Source organism: Struthio camelus, chromosome 30, assembly GCF_040807025.1.
Source record: "Struthio camelus isolate bStrCam1 chromosome 30, bStrCam1.hap1, whole genome shotgun sequence".
Taxonomy (NCBI): Eukaryota; Metazoa; Chordata; class Aves; order Struthioniformes; family Struthionidae; genus Struthio; species Struthio camelus.
In genome coordinates this window covers 4,813,807-4,836,211 of record NC_090971.1, presented here as the reverse complement: position 1 = coordinate 4,836,211, position 22,405 = coordinate 4,813,807, and the positions used below count along the sequence as shown (strand labels likewise).

The window sequence follows — 22,405 nt, the reverse complement described above, 5'->3', positions numbered from 1 at the left end:
CACAAAATGGAGCGCCCAGAATTCTGAAAAAATGAATAGTCAAAGATGCAGCTGAAATTTCTTGCAGCTGCAAATGTCCATATATCTCAGTTTGGGGAGGAAAGGCTCTACAGAATAATGAGCAAAATCCTGGCATGCACCAAGTTAAGAAAAGCTTTTAGACATGCGGTCTGTGTGATGCTATTGATTTCAAGATATTTAACAAATGGAAGTGAAAAATAAAACCAGCAATATAGTATAGATGCAGCGTAACTTTTAATATGAGCAAAACACAAATACACAAAGCCCAAAGGCATAAAGAATAGAAAGGCTACATTTCCAAAGACACATTAAACCTTGCCTACATCATTCATTCAAGGCTGATATGTTCCGTACATCATCTGCAACAAACATAAAACCCAGAAACTCTCGCAGCACTTCTAGAGTGTTTACAAAGAACTGTGGTGTTGGGGAAAAGCAAGTTTTTGATTTTAGCAATGGGTCAAGTGGAGAAGACAAGAGCGCAAACAGATTTAAAGCACAAGCAGCTTTACTACGGCACAGAGCACTCGAAGCTCCCGTGGATGGAGCTGCTGTCGCAGGGGCTCTGTGCTGCTAAGGGGAACGCTGCTGCTAAGCGTAGCCATCGATCCGCGTCTGCCAGCTCGGGGTTGTTCCTCGTGTCAGGGATGTTCCTGCTGGGCTTAGCAGGGGTAGCAGTTCCCATAGGAGTATCTCTGGCCAAATCGTGAAGACAAGGGGTAGCTGCACCGGCCGCTGTACAAGCCTCCATAGCCGTAGCAGTCCCCGGAGCCGTAGAAGCCCCTATTGCCACCATACAGGCCCCCATAGCCATAGCAGTCCCCAGAGCCATAAAAGCCCCGGTAACCGCACAGACCCCCGTAGCCATAGCAGTCCCCAAAGCCATACAGGCCCCGGGAGCTGTAGAGACCCCCAGAGCCCCGGTAGCCGCAAGGGCTGCCGCAGTTGTAGCCCCCGTTGCCGTACAGGCTCCCGTAACTGCAGGGAGAGTAGCAGTCATCCTCACACTGGCCTTGGAAGAAAGTCATCTTTCTGCAATGGAGGTAAACCTGAAACACAGCAGCAGGGAGGAAGGCAAGAGTAAGAAATAATTCCAGTGGGGGTAACAGTGTCAAAGCCCAAATTTTTTTTATTGGCCCTGTGGGACTGAGGAAGGAAGAGAAATTATGACTAAATTCCTCAGCTCTGTATTACACTTATTATCCCTTTCCCCCTTTCTCATCATCTTCCACTATCCATCATTAGTTTCTTATTTACCCACTCTAACCAATTGAATTTCCTTTCTCGTTTACTGACATTCATGAAAGCATCGACTATGGAACTCACCCGTCACAGATTGAAACTTCCTTGCTGCTGTTTCAGAATTTTTCTTAGGGAATAGGGTAAAGAGTTAATAATCCTAAATTTCTTTTAGCATATCAGATTTGCATGAAAGCGAGTAAGCACCAATTCACTAGATTAGTAATCAAATCACTGGACTGCAGGCTCCACATTTCCCAGTCCTGTGCGTCTTCAAGAAAGCTAAAAGTATATAGTGTTTGTCACGACGCTGCACTAAACTGCACTAAACCTCTTGGATCCACTATCGCCAGTCTCATTTCACTAATTTACATTGATTTTGGACCTGCATCTAGAAATGCTAACTGCACACATCAAAAACTACAAATCCTTAGCACATGGGAGACTGTCAGTCCATCTGATTTACTCTTCCATCAAACAGAGCTGAAGACCTCCTTCAAAGTAAAATACAAAGACTGTGGAAGAACCCATTAAGGAACACCACAGGGAAATCCTTCTGTAGCTCTGCTAAAGGCAGATCTGCAAACCTATCTAATAGCTGATGATCCTTAACTGGGAACCAAATATCCCAAGTACCAAAGTGATTGTGAAAGCTTCGGCCCCAACTTTCATCTCCCCATTTCTGCAACTGAATAAGCAAAGATACGAGGTACAATGGAACCTTAAAATTGTGAAGAGTTGCAACCCTAACAAATCATTAAACCAAAATTTCTAATCCTTATGAAGAGACTGAAATTGAAAAAAGACTCACCCAGTTCACCGGGAGGAGGAGAATAAGGGAGATGATGGAGGAACCTGGAGCTCTAAGCCCTTTTTATATCATTTCTCTGCCTTCCTGGCTTATCTAAGACGCCCTATGTACTCACAGGGTTCGTATCCTTATTGGTTGGAAAACAAATTTGCTTGCACACGTCATATCTTCAATTAATATAATTTTCCTCATTGTTTGGGATTATTAGTGTGTTCTCAGCCTCCCATATGTCACACATATTATAGGTTTCTTTCATCTTAAAATTTTCTGGGCCAACTGCATTCCTGATATCATTTTAGTGTTTTCATCTGCAAACCTAAAGTTTATTTTATGTACAATTTAAAGGCATTTCTAAGTTCCCAAAGCCATTGGAAGGAGAGACATTTTCAGTAAAAAGCCAAATCTCTCCACGCTTTTGAAAATATCCACTGTTCATCACAAGCTCTGATGCACTATGGTACAGGCTTCCTATTTCAAAGAAATGTAAATATATGTTTAGGAATTTTATATTAAGGTTCATAGCAACTTCAGCAACAGGACCAGCATGAACTACAAATAAACCTTAACTGCATTCCTCCAAAACGTTCATGGTGAATAAAAGTCATGCTGCTGTGTGAGCAGAAGGAATGATTTCAACAAAAATACAACTACAGCATCATTTGCACTTTAATTCATTATAGGGTCTGACCGCGAGCCCAGTAGACTAAAGCAAAGAAAACAAGTATGAACTTGGCCCTAAAAATGCTCAATGATAAGGTTTTTGGGAGGCATGCTAAATTCTGTTTCCGAGGGAACCATGTTAATATTTTCTTAGCAAAGAATCAACCTCATGTATCAAATCTGGTATGACAGTCAGGACAACTAGAGTTTACTGAAGAACTCCTTGTACGACCTTCACCTAATTTCCAGCATTAATTTGAATATAAAATAAGGATAATAACAAGCAAGCAAGATGTTGAGACTTCCTCAGAATTTTGAATACCAAAGCACTTCATAAACACTCATTAATGTTTTCAATTTGCAAAGTGTTACAGTATTTAAATATTAATAGTTTGTCACCGAAAGACACCCTCAGATTTAATAATAGGGTCACTTAAAATACACATTAAGGTCTCTTGCTTCTAAGTCCTACTAAGGTGATGCGTTATATGTTTATGAAAGTCAAAGCCAAAAAAAAATTTAAACTAAGAGATCTGGGGATATTCTTACGGCAGCTGAAAAATTTCTTCAAAATCAGTGTCATAGAACCTGAAACAAAACCGAACAGAGCTGCTGACAAGAGCTTCTCACCAGTGTCGCTGGGCACTGAGTACAGGTCATGATAACGCTGAGTACAAGTCCTACCACCAAACATCTCAAAACAAAAAAAATGCATACTCCCTCTCTCCCCTGCACATTGCACCATAGATGCAAAAACTAAGTGGATGCGGCACATATAAGCAGATTGCACAACCAATAATGGTCTAAACATCTCCCAGAATTATTCCCATCCATCCAACTACAAAGAATTCCCTGCAATTTTACTAGAAATGTGCTGAGCCCATTTTTTCGTATTTTAAGATGAAAGAAATTCTAAAGGTATTACATATGTGTCATAACATCAAACTTTGAAAATATGAAAATCACCGACTCCAATTACATCATTTGAAGGAATAATAGATGCAACAAAATACGTTGTATAACACCTAAGTTTAAGAACATATATATACGCACCTACAACTCAGAAATTTTATTCAATCCTCTTGAGCTACTCTCCTCAGTGAACCAGGTAAGTCCCTGCTGACTCTATTCTGCTCTCTGATATGTATTTCTTTGCGTGTATATATGTCTGTATGTTTGGGTCTGTGTGTATATATAAATATATATACAATTCATTGGTGTGCACATATACACGACATTTATAAAACGTATATATGTATACCTACACATGCATATTCTGTAAATAAGTTTTTGTTATTTTGGAGCGAATATCAAACACAAAATCCTCTGCAACATTAAGGAACTTCCTTCACTGTAACTTCATCGCTTTTACAGTCCTTATTTAATGGCATGCATTAAAGCATTGAAAAATTTAAGGTTACAGCCAGAATTTTTAAGTCATAAGTGATGTTCTATTCCAGATTATTTTCATTAGGAAGCAGACACTCATATGCCTAGACAAAAAATGTTTATGAAACATTTACTACTTTAAGTAAACATCCTGGAAGGAAATTCCTCCAATTCATTGCATTCTATGAGTTTATCCCACATCGAGGGGCACGTGGCACTACTAGAGACAGGGTGATGGATGTGACAGGCTGTCACCTGACTAAGTATCTGTAGCTGAACTGGCATGTTTTTCTTTAATTTATTCAAACATTTCTAACTTCTGAGCTAGGAAGGTTCAGTTTCCAGTTGATAAAGAAGTACATTCTCTAGGTAGTATCAGCAACTATTGAAAGAAGCTTCAAAACCCAGGTGAAACAGTTCGATGAATGGCAGAACCCATTTGCGTGCGGAGATAAAAGTCAAACACGGATAATAACTTTTCCTGGCACAATACAAAACCACTCTGTGCTGTGCTCTGTTTACTACCAATGGCATTTTTAAGACAGAATCCAAAAGTATAAAAAAAAGTTGTTTGGTATGCAGGAGATAAAATAAATAGACAAGATGGCTAAGACGGCAAGGAAGACATACAGGAGGGAACAAGGTCAGCACTGGCGTGTTTCCTCTGCTCTGCCCAAGCTTCGAATCTTTCCTTCGGCAGCCAGCTCCCCCATAAGCTCACCCTGTTCCCTGGATTTGCGTTTCAGGTTTACCTGTGTCACAGCAAGATGACTTTCTACAGAGACCTGCGCGACAACGTGTGCTACTCACCACGTGGCAACAGCAACCTGTACGGTTTTGGGGGCCTGAGCAGCTACCGAGACCCGGACCGATTCGGGAACCCATACGGCTACTACCGGGACCTGTACCGATCTGAGAGCCCATACGGCTACAGAAGTTTTGGGAGCCTGTATGGGAACAGAGGCTTGTCTGGTTATGGGGACTGCTATGGGTATGGGTACTTGCAAAGTTATGGGTACAGCTACCCCTTCTCTTCTCATTTTGGCAACAGATACAGCTATGGAAACTGCTATCCATGCTGAACCAGCAGAAATAGCAACAGAGAAATGAAAGGCAGGACACAGATTCACGGCTAGGTTTATGGAACTGAGAAACGCTGAGCACCCAGGGCTCCAGCTGGTTCAGTGGGACCTGTGGCTGCTTGGCTGTGTAAAACTACCCCGTATGTAACCCCCTCTAACACCTCTTAAGTGTTCCTTCTATTACTCCAAAGGGTAACTTGAAATATAGCAAATACCAAGGCATCTTTATAGCATGCTTATGGGGTAAAGCAAGACTTCAGGAGTGTGTAAAATGCAATTTATTTACAGCCACTTTGTATTGCCAGAGTAGTAAGAGTGGTCTTATATTGATGAGTATCAGATGTGCTTTCTACAGTTGCCATGAATACAGTCCCCTTTGCCTAGTTATAAACTTCGCCAAAGACAATACATAGTGGAGAAGCTCCTGTTACATATGCCATGCTGTGCCTCATCTGACAGCAAAGAGGATTTACAAGCAACTCAGTGAACAAGAAATATGTTTGGACTGTCAAATTCCACAGTTTCTTCGAGCGAGAGCGTCACCTGGCATCAAACACACTCTACTTGCTGAAGACTTCTGGTGTAAAGCTGGAAACACTCTCTCTGTAACTGCTTGCTCTGTTTCTCCTGGCCATTAAAATGATTCTGCATAGTATCAGCCGTCTAGTCTTCTTTTTTGTCTTTGCTTATATGCTACTGTAAACAGACCAGCAGTAGTCCCACTGTAACCAACCATAGGGTTAAGAAGGGGGTCTAAACTCCAGATGTTAGAGAGCATCTTCATCTGAAGTGCTTCAGCCCCTAATCATTTCCCAGAGTAGGAAGAATAAGCTCTACCTTATTCTAATTAGCATATGATGCTGGTTTTAAGTAATACTTCTACAGAAAATGGGATGAGCTGCCTGCCTGCATTACCAAACACACACACTCCTGGAGCAAGCCAAGTTCTATGCTTGAAAATAACTTCCAAAAGGAAGAGATTTTTGAGTGGAAGCTAAAATATGGTGGTCTGTAAAGGAAAGACAGCAATGCTGCTCAAGGTTATAGAAAGGTACCTAAGAGAAAAGACCAAAGACAAACAAGCCATGACCCTTAGCTGGAGAGATCATCTCCCTTTGCAAACTGAATAGCCAGGTTACTCAGGCAGTTCCTGGCAGCCCGTACCATGTTACTTTGGGGAGATTGAGCAGCCTGGACCTAGAGTTACAATATTAAGATTATAATCTTGCATGAAACAAGGTGGTTCAACAAGCATAGTCTAGATAAAACTGCATTGATCCCATGCAAACCCAGTTATACATCAAAGACATCCCCAGGAGTCAAAAATCTTGTTGCAGAAGTGTTGGAGGCCAGGGGGAGGAGTACTTCTGGACTGATTTGTGTGAGCACTGCCGTGACAGCTCCACGTGGCAAGAACTTTACAAACTCAAGAGAACTAAAATGCTGGACTTGCTCCCCACAGATCTATTTGGCTGTTTCAGCAGTGTATTTACACACGCCACATAGCTCAAAGCTTTTCCAAGCAGCAACAACAGCCCCCATGCCCTACGTGAGAGGTGTCAGAAATTATCAGTCTGTCACGTCCGTCTCTCCGCGCATCATCTGACACATTGGCGTGGAGTGGAGCAGAGGAGCAGCAGCTCTGCAAATGGACATCAGGTGGCTTGTCATATCTCTCTCTCTCTCCACACATCAGCTGATACATTGGCATGGAGCAGAGCAGAGGAAGAGCAGCTCCGCAAATGGACACCAGCCTCCATTGTGATGTACTATATCCCAGCTCGCTACTGGCTCCTGACTGGGACTTGTGTGAGCATTTCTCAGCTGGCAGAGCAAAACAGAGGAAAGGGTTGAGAAAACAACTGGTGGAGCAGTTCCTCTCTGTGTCCCAGTTTGAACAAGGAGTCAGATCAGGACACCCTCAGAAGAGGGAAAGGGTAGCAACCTCGCCCAAGCCTCCTAGCAGGACATGTCAGCAGCCCATCAGCGCAACCCTTTGAAAGTGGCAAAGCTATTAACACCTACTTTATAATCCTTCTACTAGCTGCTGTCAGCAAAAAGGGTTGGCTTCCCCAGAAAAAACATTAGGAAATGAACGTTCAAGTCTCCCACCTCAGTAAATTAAGCTTATCTCCCTTGGATGCCCTCTGGCACAGGTGGCTTTACCCCCCCCCGCACGCGTGACACAGAAGGGCTAGTGTGCACAGATGTGTACAGGACAGAGTAGCACAGGATAAAACATGCGAAAGCCAAAGACTTGAGTGAGAGTGCCGGCTCCCCGCCACCACCCCAGGTCCTTCAGTCACTCCTTAACATCAGGCCACTCTTCACATTTGCCAGTGCAGCAGTACTTCAAGTATTATCTGTTTCCTTCCTTCACCGCATCCAATTCAGTTCATTGCCAGAGGCACTATCACTTCTAATGGCGGGTGCAATTACCACCCAGATGCCTGGGGAACACGGCCCACAGCCGCAAGCTGTAATTGCCCTGTCAAGCCAAGCCTTCCCAGACCTGCTGCCAGGTCCCTTAGCCTCCACCTCGCTGCCTCAGCACCACCTCACTTCACTTTTTGAAGATGCCTTGTCTCTAGTCTTTTCTCAAGATGACTCCGGTGCTGCACAAGGCTCCGGGGGTGCCCCGGTGTACCTCGCTGCTTCCTCTCAACTCGGCTTCAGCTCCTGCTGCTTCCCCGGACCCAGAGCGCAGCAGGGATCTCCTGCCCTGCCAGGTCAGCCTCACTCAAACTTTGCATAGGTAGTGAAACTCATTTCTCACCCTGGAAGTACTCATTTGAGCTCCTCTAGTTACCAGACAGGGACCGAAGCATCTTATACCCATGCACTCAGAACACATGCAGGTTACAGAAACCCCAAATTATCACCAAACTAGGGTCAGAAACACTCCCTGCCCCTGTGAACATCAGTCAATAGCACTGCTGCTCATTCCTCATGGATCCGGCCCAAGGTTTCAGGCAGCTCCAAGTTTCTCATACAGCTGTTCACAATAGCAGCAATTTCCCTGTTTTATATGGTTTTATGCCCTAAAGCTTGAAAAAGAAAAACTGGATTAGAGGGACTTCATGTCTGCCTATGAGATATCATAATAGGTGATGGATGGCTTATTTAGTTAACAGAAAACTCACTCCTGCAATTTTATTCAAACTTCTGAAGGCCAGTTTGAAGCAGGATGCATTTACCACATATACATGGGAAATTATCAATTTAAATGCACCTTGTGAACAACCCAATGAGGCATGCTGCAGGACATGCCTCCAGCACAAAGATTCACTGCAACAGTAAGAATTATTTTTAAAAGCATAAACTCACCCCAAATGAGAAATTGGACCCCTGACTACTATCAGCTGAAGAGCTGGAAGGGAACATTTTGTGAATGATTTCTTAAAGAGTGTAACATTACAACAGAACCTTTTAAAGGAAAGTAGCAGCCCATGGTCTAATGATAGGACTAATGGCTTTATGGGAAGCAACAAGGGAAATAAGCTTTCCAAAATTCACCTTTTTAGGTGAAGAATATTCCAACCCTATAATGCAACAACAAAACATTTCAAACACTGAAAGGATGTTAACATGTGCTTCTATCTTAAAAAGATGCTATCTTCTTAATAAGAGGCAATATCTCTAGTCCTCTGAAAGCCTCAGAGCCCCTCACACATAAAAGGCACATTATCAGTGCAGTTCCATAGAAAATTACTGGCAAAACTTCCCAGTTTTACTGGCACTTGGTGTTTTGCGGTAACTACAAGTCTCAACTTATTACACTGAAAGAGCAACCTTAGAGCCCTCACTAATAAATTTCATTTGATTTCCAAATATGCCATTAGCATAACAATAAAGATTCCTTCATCTGGTTTTTGAGGTTTTGGTGATTTTCCTTTTGGATGGAAGGATTCATGTGGTTGATGAGAACCTGCTTTAATCATCTTCTCATCTAAGGCTCACCAACAGTCAGTTACACATCATTACAAGGTATGTTCATTTTGTTTTCCTTATATACAAGAATAATTTTCAAAGAGTGACTAGTACAAAATAATTCAGAATTGCCACAGTATTTTGCAATACTGGAGTACAGTATTTCTGTAACAAACTTAATAGTTATGTAACATTTCAAACACATGCAGCAGCACTGACAGCTGGTGAAGGGTTCATTACATCTATTTCTGAAGAAATTCAGAACTCCATGAAGAAATGAATAATAGCATTCAAAACTGTTACGCTGTAGTAAAACACTGAGTGGAACAGTAAAACTAGAAATTGACCTTTTACACTTTGAGAAATAGCCAGGACACACACCACTTGGCTTCAGCACTTTTCAGTAATACAGAGTCTTCACACAGGTCTGCATTGACACATTTTATTACCATCTAGAGAGGTTAACCCTGAGGATATCAGGTAACGAAGAGACTTGCTGTGCCAAGAGAGTGAATTTTGAGGAAAGAGCTCCACAGAGCCAAAAAGGACTGGGAGCAACATATGCAACAATGTGGGCAGTGGTTTTAACTAAGGGACAGCCACAACACAAGCTGCGCTGCCAGGGAGGTGCACAAACCACCCCTGCCAAATCTCCCTAAAGATCATTCTCCTGAAGGAGACTGATAGGATCAGCTTGGTGCAACAGGACAAAAGCACCTGGAAAAGGAGGAACACATAGGCACACATGCGCAGAGGCCAACAACATGTTACAAAGTCCTGTTTAATGAGAAAGCAGATCATACAGAGGCAGAATTATATGGTCGATTACAAATGAGCTGCAACCTGTGATTTGATTCAAGGTGATTCATATAATAGCTGATGTTGTTTCCCTATTGCAACTCAGTGCTGACACACAGCCCTGATCACACAGCACAGAGCAGAGCATTCTCTCCTTGTCTCTAGGACTTTATACCTTATTAGCCACAGAAAGAACCTACAAAGGAATGTATAATGGATGTCAACCTGATCCTTTTACATTGTCACAATATCTAGAAGCCTCCAAGGAATTACAAATTTAGTCCATAGCATTGAGAATAGAGTACTTAAAGATGGGAAGGCATTAGGAAAAAAATCAGAAAGGATAATATGGGAAGAATGTAAATGGATACTTTTTTCAGAAGCACTGAGCATTTACAGATACATTTAACCATGGCAGTCCTGCATGCTCAGCCCTTCATCACAGCCATATAGCTACATCCTGCTTTTCATTTCCTGGACATTCCTCTTTCGGTGACTCCTCTCACTAGGTTTAGCATGGTCTACAGCTTCCAACCGGGTATCCTCGTCCCCATTGGGCACCACCATAAACACGCGAGCCCCCAGGAACACCGGCACTACCAGAGCCACTTCCAACTTCAGGGGCTCCTGTAGATCCCACAACACTCTGCTGCGGGAAGGTGCTGAGAATCGGTCCAGGGAATGTCACAACCACAGGTGGCGGGTAGATCACCACCTTGGAGTCAGGACACTGCTGAACACAGGGCTCATTGCAGCTGTTGGCAAGAGGCTGCGGCACAGCCACTCCACATGCAGAGGCAGAGCCAACAGTGCATGGACTTAAGGAGCAGGCCATCTTTCAGGGATGGATAATCTGAAACACAAGTGAATAGAACAAAAGGCACAGATTCTTGTAAGTTTAAGGATCAAACACAATAATAAAAGATCACAAACAGGCTAAAGGGAAAGACAATTTTCAGATCCAGGTTCTTAGGAAGCTATACCTATACATCTTGTATTAAACAGTAAACATTTGGAAATGGGTCTTCATGAAAAAGTAATAGGAGCTCATCATCCAGACATTATCAGAAGATCCAATTAACTTTTTTTAAACCAAAGCCAACAGCTAAACCCCCACAAAAACTATTAATTTACATCAAGAAAACTCTTTAGATTGCTATGATATTATACAGTATTTGCATAGGATTCACTGATTTAAAACTATCAACAAATGTATTGTTAGAAAGAGGAATTTGGATCAAACTTACCTAATTCACAAAAGAAATAAGACAAGAGAAATGATCAGGCAAGTTCTGATGCTGAGTTTTTATACCTTTTCTTAGAACGCCTAAAGCATGAGTCACCTATGTGCATACAGGCCTCATCACTTACTAAACACGTTTCTTTAAAGGCTTAGCTTTGGTAATGAACATCAATTGTTTTTAATAAATCACTTCGTAATTATTGGTTTGTCCTTCCCCCTACATGACTTGTATTTTATTGTCTTCCAATCTGTTATTTCAAAGCTTTATAGAGGGGAGAGTCTATCTTTACATGTTGGAGGAAGAAACGTTTATATGGATCATGCTTGAGGTCTCCCCTGTGAATGGACCTGGTCCTGTGCATGCTGTAAACAGGCATTTACTTGGAAGAAAACGCTTTTAACCCAGCCTGGGAAGAGTTGCAAAAGCAAGGGATATCCCGGCCTAGGGGCAGCCTGTTCTGTGATGAAATCAGGCTAACAGTCTGCTCAAAGCTATCCCATGCTGCAGAAACCTTTTGACAATTGAATTTTACAGAGCAGCATATTTAAGTCAGTGCAGCTCTTCCAATTTGACATTGTGCATGTGCATTTTTAAACATGCAAATTTTAATCCCAAAAAAGGAAAAAAGGGTAAGGCTTTCTTTTCATATGAAATTAGAGTCCCATATTCTAAAGCCATAAGTCATGACCTGATTAGAGGAATGACAAGAGAGACATTAAATAAGGTGTGGATTATACAAGACCTTGTCAGATACTGAGTCGTTTGTCCAATAAAAGGGCACCTAAATCCATTATAATAGCAGCACATGTTACACATATAAAGCAATAATGAGTGGAAGATGTATTTTGAAATCCCAATTGCTGACAAATTGCAACCTGTCAGCAGAGGTTATTATTATTAAACATGGCAGCATTATGGACATACACTGAGGAGGAGGTTTCACTGATGCCTGGCTGTAGAGTCAGTGACAGAAGCCAAGGAGTGAGACTGCTTGTGCCACACAGCAGACACCATCCCCCTCTGGGCCATGGGGGATAGCAACATGTCTATCCCGCTTTGTTTCATTTCACACTTAGAATCAAAGATATGCTTTTGCTATTTCTATGGCAATGGAGAGGACTTTCCAGAGCTGTTACATTACAGTATATCTCATCTCAGAGTCTTCCCCCTTATCCCAGTGGGCTGTAAGTTCTCACAAGGAAAAGCCTGCCCTTGGTGGAGTTAGAAGAGGATGTGCTAATGCTGCAGAATAAAGTTTCCCCCCTTCGAGGAATCTCAGGGGAAGCCTTGCCTCTTATATGTCATCAGATCAGCAACAAAACTTTAGAAGACACACAATCAGACCCCACTGCATTATACACTACTATGAAACAAACTTATCAAGGTTTTCACATAATGGGAATTGGCTTGCAGTGTTTTTCTACTTTAATTGCACACTGAGATTTATCGTCATATGTCATACTCCCTTGAACATTACAACATCAAGATATTTGCCATTCCTTTGGAAAAATGGCTCTGCCTTTTTTTTAAATAATTGAAGATAACAACATGAACTGCAACATATGCCTTTATCTTGGCTTAGATGAGATAGGGATTTATCCCTAAAGTAATCAAAGGGTAGAATTAAAAACAATTATTTTCATGTTAATTAGAGGTAAAAACAAATGTTTGAGTCTGATTTAACAAAACAGATTAATGTTGTCCTGAAAATTCAAGACTAATTGTGAATATAAGACAAGAGGAATCCATGCAGCTGGAATTTGTTTCCTTCTCTGCTGCAGACTGCCCAGGGTTAAAAATCACTGCAGAGCCCATTTATCCGAACATAAAGGCTAACACCACTTGCATTAGACAAGCTGATGCTTTCTGAAAGCATTTTCAAAGCAAGTCATAAATGCTCATTCATGCTCTACACAACTGGTGTTGTCAAATGGATGTCAATGGATTTTTAACAAGAGTATTTTAACTCCCAGCCCAAGCCCTACTGCAGAGGGCAAGGAAACAGAAGCGATGATTCAGCTGGTGAACCGTAGCCAAAACTCACTACCTAGAGAGTACGTCCAGAAGGAAATAATACAGCAAAAGAGCATACGTGTGTCAGCTCAATTTACCAGTTTAAATAAGTTTAGGAATCAAAACTCAACACCTTAAAAACTAAAAATATAAAATGTAAATATAAAAATTGTCATTTTTTATCTGTTAGGAAAAAGCACCTAAGACACAGCCAAGTCCAACACCTTTGAAAACTTTCAGAAAGCACTGACAGGATGTGTTTATTCTGTATTTAGCCCAAATGTTGAGATTTTTCAAAAGATTTTAACATCCCTCTATCCAAGGATAACCAGGAAAGATATGCAAAGCCAAATCAGAAACCTCAAACTGGTCTTCAGTGAGATATGTGGCCTCACAGTGGCATTTTCTCTATGGCTGAGTTCAAGTTAACTGCCCCAGTTAAACACAAAGATTGCACTGAAGTCCACTTCTGCTTCCCAGAGCTCACTGCACATCAAGCAGCCGTATAAGCACTCAGAGTCCCCCCCACCCCAGTATATATCTCCTAAAGAAATACTATGGTCCAGAAAGAAGGGACAAAAATAGCATAAACTGAATTTCAACTGAATCATGACCATGACTCATGGGGTGACCTACATCAGAGTCCGTTCTCATCCCACACCTCAGCTTTGTTCTGCTGATAAATTGAGACAGTCCTTCCAGGACCACACCTGGGCAGGCCTATGCTTACCTATGCATAAAACTAGAATAGCACTTATAGAAGCTATAAAAGGCATCTTCATAACTGGACATCTTAAAACTCCTCACAAATGCTCATTAATGTTTTATATGAGCAAAGTTTTAAAGGATGCACACCAAGATCTCAGAGGTTATTAATTATATCACATGTAGGGAAGAGTCTCCCTTCTGCAGGATAAGCACAAGGCACATGTACAGGCAGCATCTGCACAGCACAGCTAAGGCTTCTAGATACAAACCAGTGGCTGTCAGGCTAATCATAAAGCAAGATATTGGTGGAGTGATTAGAAAAACATTCCCATCCTTCACTATCAGTGAGATGCCAGAATCCAGTCCAACCTGGTAATTCCTAGTATCCCACCCCAAGAGGTCCAACCAGATGTCATGAACAGTCCTCTCTCCCTAGCACTGCTTTGACCATCAAGAGCCACACATGGGATGCACACAGCATTTCAAAAGTCATTACAGCAAAGGTTGGCTGGCTGGCTTCCTCCAGAGCGTTTATACAATATTGAAAACAGTCAGACTGAATTACCCCAATTTACCCTCCAGTCTTGATCCATAGGGTATATCCACAACTGTTAATTGAGTCTGACTGAATTGGACAAGCACAGATGTCTCTAGGAGCACAGCTGCCTGTATAAAATGCACAGTCAGCTTTTAAATCCTTACAAAGTTGTGATTTCTTGTGAGCTTTGCTACACTGGTTTCAGAGCAGATTTCCATTTGCCACAGGATGAGTCCTGGACACAGATCTGAGAGGTTTATGCACCACAGAAAGGCTGCACTGGCTTGCCTGCATCTGGACATCTGTACACACCTTCTGCTAGCCTTGTTTCCAGAAGTAAATAGTAATCAGATGCAAAGCCTAATAAAACAGTGACTTAACTTTGAAGAGCACTAGATCAGACATACAATGAGTAGCTGATAGTGTTCAGCTTTGGGTACAGTATCTCAGCCTTACTTTGCAAAGCCAGATTTCTCAGTAGCCCCAGCTCTGTTTGCATCTAAATGACTAAAGGGGATATTTGAGTACAGACAATTGACTGCTTCCTCCTGTGCTGCTTTCCTATTGTCAGTATGCTAAAAAGAAGCTTAAGAGGGGATGATAGATTTCCTTACATAACTAATGACATCAATGGACTAAAACAAGGTATTTAGCCCATAAAGGATTAAAATGGAAAGAACCCACAGGATGAGGTGCATTTCATACAGTGTGGGGATAACAGTATATTAATAATCACAAGTAAAATAATTTTAGTCAGTGAAGAAGTTTCACATGAACAAATTCTCTTCCACATCTTTCCAAGTAGTTCAAAGACCATATAAAAACACACACTTCCAAGTTTTCCATCCAGACCTCTTCTCCTCTCACCCTCTGGTGTGAGCTTGGTAAGTTATTTGACTATTCCTTCTAACTATCGAAATATCTTTTTACTGATATTTTGAATTTACATCTGAACCCTGGAGAAATACTCTGACACTGAGAAATAAGGGGATTGTTTCCTGAAAAAAGATCTTCCTTGGCTGTTTTTTTTTGAAGGTATTTTACAGGCATTTGAACTAAGCCTGAGATTCACAGAACCTCACAGATGTGAAATGAATTTGGAATATGATGTTTCTACTTTTATCTGGCAATTCAGTTATCCATACCTTTAACCTGCTTTGAAAGTCCTGCTTTCCAGTTTCCTCCTAAGTTAGAGATCACTTTTTGGCAGTTTTTGAGTTACTATGTATTTCTGTGAGCAGTTGACTTTTAGCATGCTAAATAGGGAATCTGGAATAAATGACTTTATGACACCACTGAGGACAATTTTTATATAGAACTGAAAGTTTGGCTTCTGTATCTTTGAGACCCTATATATATTTGGAGTTCTTCTTTACAGGAGCTAGTATTGCCTACTTTTGAAACACTTAGTAAGAAAACTAGTCCAATCCTGCATGGCATGTTTCATGTGTCTGTGTAATTAGGTGACAGCTGACACCTTTGAAAATAAATTGTGTTGACTTACAGTAATTGGGATCTGACCCTTGAGAGCTTTATTCTTAGAATAATCCTGTCTATCTGTAAGGAAGTCCCACTGACTTGCAAAGTACAGACGCCCAAGAGCCACTTGGGAACACTGAACAAAGCTGATTTGCAGTCAGATTTTGTATTTTAATTAGGCAATTCACCATCTCAGCACTTTTCCATGCTCAGTCATGCATCTCTGGAATGAACACCTCATACCTTCCAGTTAGAAACAGCTCTCACTTCCTACAGCCAGGCTATGAGTCTTCCCCGCAGCTGGGATGGACCCTGCACTGTCCTACCTTCAGGCAGACCATCCCCATATCAGAACCAGTTTGGGGTGCTCTGCAGACTAATTCAGCCAGCTGAGGAGCAGGCTGCAGAGCAGACACCTCCTGTGATTCTTGTGACCCTTCTGTCCCCAGCTTCTGCTGGAACAAATCTAGAAAATCCAAGGAAAGATAACAATAACAGAAAACACTACAGCACAGCTGGTAAAGGGACCAGGATCACAACTGCATCCCAAAACACAGGAAATTAGGTTCAGTTGCTTACTCATATGGGACACCAGCGGCTCAGGCCAGGCTTCAAAAGTTCTGTCCTTAACAGCATGGGTTGAAATAAACATTAGGCCTTTAAAAATAGACTTCTGCCACACCACTCTACCTATTATGGAGGTAACAATCCTCTGATTTGCAACTTGAGTCAGTATAAAGACAAAACTTTCTTTTATTTTACCTAGTGCCAGCAGAAGGTGATTCCAGTTTCAACTGAAGCATCTGGAAAGCACCTAAATAACAGCCCTTGACACAAGAGAACCTCAGCACTAATCCTTGATCCATCATTGCCTCACTAACTGAACCATGCAAGTCACTTAGCAGCTATGCCTGAGCCTCCCCCTCTTCTAGGAATAATCACTACTTCCTTCACACTAAGGCTGTATGAACTGGTATTCAAAGCCATCAAAAAAACTGCTAGGCAAATGAAAGACCATGCAGTTTCTGCTACATGAGGAGGGCTGAGAGTTACAGAGCAGCAAGTGACAAAAAACAGAAAGGTAGCCTGAGATGCAAGCAGTGATCTGCCTTCAGTCCAGCTCACCATCAGCCCTCAACTTCATAGAGGTATCTTCTTTGCATCTGTCTAGTATTATTAGGTAACACAGTACATCCTGCAATGGTCCATCAAGCCAGCAGAACTAAGGCATACCCATTTCTTGATTCAATAGGACATAAGGGTAAAATGATGAAAAGCTGATGGCATGTGACAAATCTGTATTGTACATTAACTTGATTCCCTCCTTTTTTTTAGGTTTATCCCCATCCCAGGAAGATGTCATCTTCCAGGTATCAGTACAAGCAGCAGTGGTATATTCCAGGTGGAATGAAACATGCTACACCAGGCTTCACACAGTGCTACAAACCCTGTGTGGTAAAGTGCACATCAGGCACTTTCAAAGGTGCCGAGCTGTGTGCTGCAAGGAATACAGTGCAGAGCATCCCCAAGTGTTCAGAGCCATGCACTACTAGCTGTGTTGAGAAACACATTATGCAAGGCCACACTTCACAAAGCCGTTTCTACACAGACCCATGTAGCCCCAGGTCTCCTGCTGTGTGCAGCCTGGGGCACCCTCAACTCCACATGCAGGGCTGGGAGCATCTTGGTGTGCCACACTGCAGACAGCCATGCATTACCACATGCTTTGGGGTATGTGGTTCAGCTTACACAGGCCAGCACTGCTCGTATCCTTGTTCATACCAGTGGTCCAAGAGCTGCAGCTATGCCAGTGGGCAATGTTAAACTCTGAAGAGATGCCCACAGAACAACCAGGCAATGAAAAGCAAGATTCACAGGCACAAATTTTGAAGGTGCCACTCACATTTCTCACTAGAGTCACCGGGGATTGAGGATACTTGACACTTCAGAAGCCAGCCCTTATTTAACCCTCTCCATGTTATAAATCACATTTGATTTAGAGGTCTCATAAGCTTCACGCCTATGGCCTTCTATTATCTTCTGTGGGCTCAAAACTCAGCCACATCAAGACAGCTTTGCAATGACTGCCAGTGCAAAGGACATGCAAGTTATACCATGGGCATATTCACTCACTTGGATGACATCACATTATCAAAGCGGCATCAGATAGTCCAGTGTCAATGAAAACTTGGTCCTTGTGTGCTAATGTGGCTGAGAATACACACTTCCCGTTTGTCAACTTTGTTCCAGATGAGGTTTTCTAAAAGATAAGCTGTTTGGTTAATTCTGTGCCTTGTCCCATATGAAACCAACAAAAATGAAAATCAAATATAAAATGGTAAAAAAATAGGACTTGACCAACAAATGCTACATCTGCAACAGAAAAGGATCCATAGTGCGAAGCAACTCACCTCAGAAGCACTTACAACTTGAATATGCATCTCTGATGTATCAGCTGGAAGCCTGGAAATGCATGCTCTATAGTCCGCATTGGCTATACACCATAGAGAATAAAACAATGTCTCTCACATGATAAAGCCTCTACTGCATCAAGCTGCCTGCTTTATTTTGCCTCTTCCTCTACCCCATTCAGTCTTCTCCAAACTGAAATTCCCTAGTTGTGCAGAAGCCCGATAGATGAGCACTGTTTCCACCAACGTTGGTAACAAACAGTAGCAAACACTCAGCTCCCCTTAGTGCATCTCAAAGCAGCTTACAGAAGAAATGAGACAAAGCTGTAAAGAGACCAATGCACAGTGAACCAATAAGCCAGCAGCAAATCTTAGAATTAAATCCAGGAGTCCTGTATGTCAGTGCAGTGCTCCAGTCCCCAGATCGCTGTTCTATGCATGAGGACATTAAGCTATTTGCAAATTGAGGTAGTTATGACCCTTTCCACCAATAAATCCCATTAAATCCACTTCCTAGTTTTTCTTTGTGTTTGTGAACTGAACACCAGCAGTTCCTAGTGCTCCATCCTGTGGCCAGAGCCCGATTCATCCAGCACACAGGCGATGCAGCCTCAGGCAGGCACACACTCCACCACAGCATGGGAGCTGACGGCTTGCACACAAGGTAATGCACACACAGGGTGTGTGAACACAACACAACTCAGACACTCAGTATATCAAGGACTCCCAGTGTTGCAGATATCCACCACTTCAGAGTAATGCTTTGGCATCACAACAGGGCATAGCAGAAATTGTTGGATTTGCAGTGATTTTTTCAGTCAGCCATCACATGCACCAGAATTGAGACTCTCAAATAAGCCACTTAGCAGGCTACAGGACTCCAAATTCAGTTTAATTCATACAGCAAGGAAGAATTTTTTTTAAAAGAGCAAAAGGTTCAAACCTAAAAATAAAGCAGGAAAACTGTCTTAGAATGGAAAAAAAATCAGACACAGAAGCTCTGAAGTAGCATGAACTTCCCTGGAGTCACAGGTGAACATGACTGACTTCTGCCCGAGATCACCCTACTAGAAAAAATGTAGTAAAATTATGCTCTACCAAGTAGCCAAAGGGAACTCCTCTAATGTGGTCCTGGTTCAAAGGAGGGCAAAGCTTTTTACATGATCCCCAGCAAGTGAAACACTTTCCCATTCAGTCTCCCAGCTATTATATTACAGCCTGTGAACACAGCACATCAGCAGATTGAGGTTGCCTCAGTAACATGAGCAAAGGAGCCTTGCTGCATTTCCCTGGCACTATATGGAGCATTTGCATTTACAGTTTTTCATCCACACCTTTGATATACCCAGGCATTAAGAGGTCCTAGGCAGTCTAAAATTTCACTACTGTTTGCTGATTTGAGGGATTTTCTTAGTTTAAAAGCTCGTTTGTCTCTCAGTTGGTCACGACCTCCACATCGCTAGCCTGCAAATTTGAGTTTCCCATTCATCCAGCACCGCTCAGCACCACCACTACTAGAGAATATTGCACTAAAAAGGCATGTAATTGATGTTTAAATGCTTCTGTGCAATACAACTGTCTGCTCCCTTAACAAGCTAGGAGGTGACTGCCTGATTTTTACTAGTCCTTATTAAAAGCAAAAAGGGTGAAAAATTAGGAAGACATTAAAGCATCTCTGTCATTTAGGTATCTGTCACACTTTTAAATAGAAACTTTCTACATAGACAGATGCATCTTCTGCCCACACTCCAAGCTAGCTGGCTAAGCCAACTCCTGTCCAAAACACCATGCAATCAAATTAGGCCAGCCCTGGCAGACAGGGCACACTAGGTCAGATCCACACTGCAAGTACAGTGATCCATCAGGCTGGCTCAAGGCCAGCCTAACCCAAATACAGACCGATAAGGCCAGCATGCTCTGCATTCAGCCGCTGAGCACTGCCCTTGGATGCTCATAGGCTGAAAGCAAACAAATTCAGTTGTCTAATGTGAAAGGTATCTTTGACAACAAGACTGTAGATTTTTAACAGAAGAGGCTTTAAAAATCTTTCAAAACAAGAGCTTGCAGAAGTATCCAATAACCATCACAGTTTTAACTTGCAACATAATAAGCAATAACTCAAGGGAAAACTAACAAAAACATTGAGAATCAGGACTTCAAATGCCAAGATCTTTCCAGTTTCAGATGGATAAGCTTAGGAACACATTAAAAACCACTGTCCTAGCCCAGACCTAAGTCTTCATCAATGTACTTTTCTTTGGCAGGGAGCTCACAGCCAAACATTCTTGCAAACTAGTCACAGCACTCCACTCAGGTACATGCCTGGTTATAGAAGCTCACCTATGCCCTCTTCTGGATACTATCAGGCTGCACAGCTTTTGGGTTTCACAGTACCTCTCTATAGCAACTAGCCAAGTCTCATTTTCTTCTGAAACACAAACAGCAACTCCTGGCCCCCTTGTAATGGGGCAGGCAGTGCTGACACCACAGCCCTGACCAGCCACTAGGCAGACCACAGGCACTCAGCTGCTCAGTGCCTAAAAATCACTGAATATTTGTGACGGGGAGAGCAAAGCAGAAGGGTAAGATGCTGCTCTTGGAAGTGTTTGGGAGCCATCCTGGTAGCACAAAGGTGCTGAAACCTCTCTGACTTGCTCCCTACAGCAAAGGGAGCTCTCTAGGCCAGGTATCAGGATGCTGCAAGTCAGGGACTTAACTCCTTGGGAGACAACAGAAATAGCCTGTAAAGAAAGAAAGGAGCTAGAGTAACCCCCAAAATATTCCAGCTAGTGATAGCAGCAACAAAACACAGTCATCCATGAGAGCAGGACACAGAGCAGGTTAAAACCATCTGAAACACTTTTCTGCCCCAGGCCTTGATACAGGAATGGAGCACCTGAAAGCAGCATCACAGCAGCACTGCAGAACAGAGCCAGGCTGCAGCCTGGCAGGCTCTCCTTCACTTACAAGTGTTTTGCACAGAGAAGTCTTTCCCTTACTGAGAAATACAGCCTAGATACTTAGGTGGTTGCTCAGTACAGCCAATTTTACAGATGAATAAACTGAAAGAGATAGGAAGACATTTTTGGAAAAGGGATCAAAGCAGAGCCTTTACCACTTTCTAGCTAGTATAACTATCAGCTCTCCATCAAGCAATTGCAGAGTAACACTAAAAAACAGAAAATATTTTTTTTACACTAAAAGCAAGTTTTCTGCTTGTGAATTTCAAAATTATCTTCTAGCTTCATAATATTAGCTCACATAAAGCAATGCACTAACAGCAAACTCCTGCATAGTAAGCTTCAAGATATTTAGATTACACTATCTCTACTTACCAGCTTTTAACACTCTTTACATCTCAGGTAAAAGTCAGCTTGAGGCAAAAAAGTCTATCCCCGAGCAACATAAGTAACCCAACAGCCCTTGCTACAGCCCTGCAGTGCCTAACAGCATCCCCACTCCCCACAAAAATCTCCCAGAGCAGAAAAGTACAAAGGCTGGAGGGAGCAGTTATATTTTAGTGGGGTGCCTGGGTCATTGGCTAATGAGCACTGGGGCAGCTGAGGGCAATTGGGCCCCGAACAGACATAAAGGGGAGCATGGGCCAGAGTTCAGCTTGTTTACCAGCACATGTGTGGGAAATGCAAGAGTAGTAGCAGCTGCTAATGCTGTATATGTTTTCAGGGAGGTTTCTCTTTCATGCACTAGTATCTCTTTCATATGTAGATTTGGAAGTGATGTCCTATAAGGCTCTTTCAGAGTATTTAGGCAGGTATTCTGTATAGATTTTTTTATTTCTTTGCATAGTTGTTGAAGTTGGACTTCTGATGTCATGTGGCTTTCAGAGCTTATCAGGCGTATCTGACTGCATTGAAGTAGCCATTATAAAAGCTTCTTGTGGACTATTTAACTACTATAAGCAGAGCCATATTAAAATTTAAGGCTTTTTCCTTTTAACTAATTGTCCTACAGCACCTTCCTGTGGCAGTGCAGGTGCTGAGCTGGAGAAAAGTGCACTTCCTCCTGACTCACCAGCCCCACATTCCTGTTAGAGCTGCCCAGGTGCTTATAATTTAGTGACA

At 42.3% G+C, this 22,405-nt stretch overlaps 1 protein-coding gene across 3 annotated transcripts in view; it reads right to left on the bottom strand.

The window, feature by feature from the left end:
- Positions 1-234: 234 nt before the first annotated feature.
- Positions 235-22,405, bottom strand: part of LOC138062904 (keratin-associated protein 19-3-like) — a 45,793-nt gene continuing 23,622 nt past the window's right edge. The window contains exons 1-2 of one of the 3 annotated variants that reach the window (XM_068922172.1): positions 2,072-2,086; positions 293-1,070 (exon numbers count right to left, since the gene is read on the bottom strand). In XM_068922172.1, coding sequence (XP_068778273.1) covers positions 684-1,049 — 366 coding nt within the window. In that variant the 5' untranslated portion in view covers positions 1,050-1,070; positions 2,072-2,086 and the 3' untranslated portion in view covers positions 293-683. Of the gene's footprint in view, positions 1,071-2,071; positions 2,087-22,405 lie in introns of those variants that run through there. The other 2 variants (XM_068922171.1, XM_068922173.1) reach the window with 2 other exon arrangements.